The following is a 5,457-nucleotide window of genomic DNA, read 5'->3' as shown; positions in this document are numbered from 1 at the left end:
ATCCTGCAGCTGGTTTACACTCAGATCCAGTTCTCTCAGACTGGAGGGGTTTGACTTCAGAGCTGATCCCAGAGAAGAACAGCCTTCCTTTGAGATCTTACACCATGACAGACTAAAAACACACAAAACAACACACAGAGTTTATCATATCAATACACAATGAATATATTATTTACATCATTAACATGAGTGGCTTTCATTTTGGTTTCATCTTCTTTTGTAAACAGACATGTTGTTAAAATCATGTCCCTGTAAGAAGAAGAAATGATGATAGAAACAATCTGTTCATAATCAATCAGATGTGATCAGGTTTTAAATGGTGAACTCCACTTCACAAGGTTTCCTGCAGCTGGTAGCAGACGTGTAGAAGCAGCTTACGGCAGGAGGAGTCATGACTTGTTTCATATATGGAGATATATATATATATATATATAACCATCAGCAGCATGAAGCCAGACAAGTTGTACATTTCATGATTGTATATCAACGTATTCAATTAAAATTCAGCGAGGTCCAGTTAGAGAGAACTTCCTCATTAAAGGTCCAGAACATCAATGTCAAATATGCGCTCTATGATTTTGTGCCATAAGCATTGAAGTAGCCAACAGTTGTATTAACGTCTGTATGTAGTAAACAACTGACTGTCAAATTAAATAAAGAAAACTAAATTATATAACATCTACAAAATATTTATTGTAACAGATTTCCAATTTAACTGGATTGATTATAAATAATACATACTCTAATAATAAATACATTATCTTCTCTTATTTAAAGTAAAATAAAGGCTGGATTTAAAACAGAAAGCTTTTGAAAAATATGACTTAAAATAAAGGACTTTATTTTAGAAATAATAATTTAACTGAATTGTCCTGCAGCTTTAAATTCAGTTTATTGGGGCGTCAAGCGATGTCAATCAAAAGAGCCAAGATATTATATTATTGTTATCTAGAAGGAGAAATGTGTGTGCAGGGACTTCATCTGGTTATGAAACCACTTGTTTCAGCTCATTTCTCTCTGTTCACGTCATTGTTGATCAATTAATTCATGTGTTAGATTCTGATCATATTGGGCTCTTAGCTTTATTTATAATTCATGTGTTAGATTCTGATCATTTTGGGCTCTTAGCTTTATTTATAATTCATGTGTTAGATTCTGATCATATTGGGCTCTTGGCTTTATTTATAATTCATGTGTTAGATTCTGATCATTTTGGGCTCTTAGGGTACGTTTGCTCCAAAGATCTGAGCTTTGTCTCGCAGCTTCATATCTCTGCTTTAATATCTCTGCTTTAATATCTCTGTTTTAATATCGCTGCTTTAATATCTCTGTTATAATATCGCTGCTTTAATATCTCTGTTTTAATATCTCTTTTTTAATATCGCTGCTTTAATATCTCTCTTTTAATATCTCTGCTTTAATATCTCTGCTTTAATATCTCTGTTTTAATATCTCTGCTTTAATATCGCTGCTTTAATATCGCTGCTTTAAAATCTCTGTTTTAATATCCCTGCTTTAATATCTCTGCTTTAATATCTCTGCTTTAATATCTCTGCTTTAATATCTCTGTTTTAATATCTTTGCTTTAATATCGCTGTTATAATATCGCTGCTTTAATATCTCTGTTTTAATATCTCTGTTTTAATATCGCTGCTTTAGTATCTCTGCTTTAATATCTCTGTTTTAATATCGCTGCTTTAATATCTCTGTTATAATATCGCTGATTTAATATCTCTGTTTTAATATCTCTGCTTTAATATCTCTGCTTTAATATCGCTGCTTTAATATCGCTGCTTTAAAATCTCTGTTTTAATATCCCTGCTTTAATATCTCTGTTTTAATATCGCTGCTTTAGTATCTCTGCTTTAATATCTCTGTTTTAATATCGCTGCTTTAATATCTCTGCTTTAATATCTCTGTTTTAATATCTCTGCTTTAATATCTCTGCTTTAATATCTCTGCTTTAATATCTCTATTTTAATATCTCTGTTTTAATATCTCTAATAACTCTGTTTTAATATCGCTGCTTTAATATCTCCACTTTAATATCGCTGCTTTAATATCTCTGCTTTAATATCTCTGAACGTGAGACATGCTGCTGTTGAACTGGTTGTGGGAACAATAAACATAACTGAGTCCATTCGTGGTTAAGCTCTGGTTAAGATGTCCACATTTCTCTTTTTGGAACTTCTCTGACTCGCGTACTTTTTCCATCTTTCGGGTCTCCTGTCGCTCCCGTGTGAGTGAATATGGCACTCGAGTCGAGGGCGGGGCTTATCTGAATACACATGTGTGATTGGCCGAGTAGCATCACGTGAGATGATTTACAACGCGTGTAATTGGCCGCTGTGTTTCCTGGACCGCTGAAGGAGAGCCGTAAAGACTAGAAGAGCTGAGCCGGTGAAATAGAAGTGACTTGTGAAAATGTAATAAATCTCAATTATCTATCGGTTTTCGGTCCAGAGAAAAAGGGGTCTGGGTCTGGACCGCGGTCCACCTGTTAGTGACCCCTGGTCTAGAGGATGACATGCAGACAACGAGGCAGCTGAGGTGAAGTGGAACATATTACCAGAAAATGTAACACTTGATGGATCAATACGTAGATCAATCAAATAGTTATTGATTAAATATGAAGGTGCTACACTAGCAGCAGACAGTGAACCCACCTCAGAGTCTCCAGACTACAATGTGGACTCTCCAGAAAACCACTCAGCAGCTTCACTCCTGAATCCTGCAGCTGGTTTCCACTCAGATCCAGTTTTCTCAGAGTGGAGGGGTTTGACTTCAGAGCTGATCCCAGAGAAGAACAGCCTTCCTTTGAGATCTTACACCATGACAGACTGAAAACACACAAAACAACACACAGAGTTTATCATATCAATACACAATGAATCATTATTTACATCATTAACATGAGTGGCTTTCATTTTGGTTTCATCTTCTTTTGTAAACAGACATGTTGTTAAAATCATGTCCCTGTAAGAAGAAGAAATGATGATAGAAACAATCTGTTCATAATCAATCAGATGTGATCAGGTTTTAAATGGTGAACTCCACTTCACAAGGTTTCCTGCAGCTGGTAGCAGACGTGTAGAATCAGCTTACGGCAGGAGGAGTCATGACTTGTTTCATATATATATATATATATATATATATATATATATATATATATATAACCATCAGCAGCATGAAGCCAGACAAGTTGTACATTTCATGATTGTATATCAACGTATTCAATTAAAATTCAGCGAGGTCCAGTTAGAGAGAACTTCCTCATTAAAGGTCCAGAACATCAATGTCAAATATGCGCTCTATGATTTTGTGCCATAAGCATTGAAGTAGCCAACAGTTGTATTAACATCTGTATGTAGTAAACAACTGACTGTCAAATTAAATAAAGAAAACAAAATTATATAACATCTACAAAATATTTATTGTAACAGATTTCCAATTTAACTGGATTGATTATAAATAATACATACTCTAATAATAAATACATTATCTTCTCTTATTTAAAGTAAAATAAAGGCTGGATTTAAAACAGAAAGCTTTTGAAAAATGTGACTTAAAATAAAGGACTTTATTTTAGAAATAATAATTTAACTGAATTGTCCTGCAGCTTTAAATTCAGTTTATTGGGGCGTCAAGCGTTGTCAATCAAAAGAGCCAAGATATTATATTATTGTTATCTAGAAGGAGAAATGTGTGTGCAGGGACTTCATCTGGTTATGAAACCACTTGTTTCAGCTCATTTCTCTCTGTTCACATCATTGTTGATCAATTAATTAATGTAATAGATTCTGATCATTTTGGGCTCTTGGCTTTATTTATAATTCATGTGTTAGATTCTGATCATATTGGGCTCTTAGCTTTATTTATAATTCATGTGTTAGATTCTGATCATATTGGGCTCTTGGCTTTATTTATAATTCATGTGTTAGATTCTGATCATATTGGGCTCTTAGCTTTATTTATAATTCATGTGTTAGATTCTGATCATTTTGGGCTCTTAGGGTACGTTTGCTCCAAAGATCTGAGCTTTGTCTCGTAGCTTCATATCTCTGCTTTAATATCTCTGCTTTAATATCTCTGTTTTAATATCGCTGCTTTAATATCTCTGTTATAATATCGCTGCTTTAATATCTCTGTTTTAATATCTCTTTTTTAATATCGCTGCTTTAATATCTCTCTTTTAATATCTCTGCTTTAATATCTCTGCTTTAATATCTCTGTTTTAATATCTCTGCTTTAATATCGCTGCTTTAATATCGCTGCTTTAAAATCTCTGTTTTAATATCCCTGCTTTAATATCTCTGCTTTAATATCTCTGCTTTAATATCTCTGCTTTAATATCTCTGTTTTAATATCTTTGCTTTAATATCGCTGTTATAATATCGCTGCTTTAATATCTCTGTTTTAATATCTCTGCTTTAATATCTCTGCTTTAGTATCTCTGCTTTAATATCTCTGTTTTAATATCGCTGCTTTAATATCTCTGTTATAATATCGCTGATTTAATATCTCTGTTTTAATATCTCTGCTTTAATATCTCTGCTTTAATATCGCTGCTTTAATATCGCTGCTTTAAAATCTCTGTTTTAATATCCCTGCTTTAATATCTCTGTTTTAATATCGCTGCTTTAGTATCTCTGCTTTAATATCTCTGTTTTAATATCGCTGCTTTAATATCTCTGCTTTAATATCTCTGTTTTAATATCTCTGCTTTAATATCTCTGCTTTAATATCTCTGCTTTAATATCTCTATTTTAATATCTCTGTTTTAATATCTCTAATAACTCTGTTTTAATATCGCTGCTTTAATATCTCCACTTTAATATCGCTGCTTTAATATCTCTGCTTTAATATCTCTGAACGTGAGACATGCTGCTGTTGAACTGGTTGTGGGAACAATAAACATAACTGAGTCCATTCGTGGTTAAGCTCTGGTTAAGATGTCCACATTTCTCTTTTTGGAACTTCTCTGACTCGCGTACTTTTTCCATCTTTCGGGTCTCCTGTCGCTCCCGTGTGAGTGAATATGGCACTCGAGTCGAGGGCGGGGCTTATCTGAATACACATGTGTGATTGGCCGAGTAGCATCACGTGAGATGATTTACAACGCGTGTAATTGGCCGCTGTGTTTCCTGGACCGCTGAAGGAGAGCCGTAAAGACTAGAAGAGCTGAGCCGGTGAAATAGAAGTGACTTGTGAAAATGTAATAAATCTCAATTATCTATCGGTTTTCGGTCCAGAGAAAAAGGGGTCTGGGTCTGGACCGCGGTCCACCTGTTAGTGACCCCTGGTCTAGAGGATGACATGCAGACAACGAGGCAGCTGAGGTGAAGTGGAACATATTACCAGAAAATGTAACACTTGATGGATCAATACGTAGATCAATCAAATAGTTATTGATTAAACATGAAGGTGCTACACTAGCAGCAGACAGTGAACCCACCT

General features: G+C 34.5%; 1 protein-coding gene across 1 annotated transcript in view; it reads right to left on the bottom strand.

The window, feature by feature from the left end:
• The window catches only part of LOC117744916 (NACHT, LRR and PYD domains-containing protein 12-like), a gene marked incomplete at both ends in the record, with an annotated part of 5,775 nt that extends 2,957 nt beyond the window's left edge, over positions 1 to 2,818 (bottom strand). Inside the window, 2 exons of the mRNA XM_034552912.1 lie at positions 1 to 112; positions 2,667 to 2,818. The exon at positions 1 to 112 is cut by the window's left edge and continues 62 nt beyond it. Coding sequence (XP_034408803.1) covers positions 1 to 112; positions 2,667 to 2,818 — 264 coding nt within the window. The remainder of the gene's footprint in view (positions 113 to 2,666) is intronic.
• Positions 2,819 to 5,457: the final 2,639 nt, after the last annotated feature.

The sequence above is a fragment of the Cyclopterus lumpus genome, chromosome 2 (genome assembly GCF_009769545.1).
Source record: "Cyclopterus lumpus isolate fCycLum1 chromosome 2, fCycLum1.pri, whole genome shotgun sequence".
NCBI classification, from domain to species: Eukaryota; Metazoa; Chordata; class Actinopteri; order Perciformes; family Cyclopteridae; genus Cyclopterus; species Cyclopterus lumpus.
This window is presented reverse-complemented; position numbering and strand designations above follow the sequence as displayed.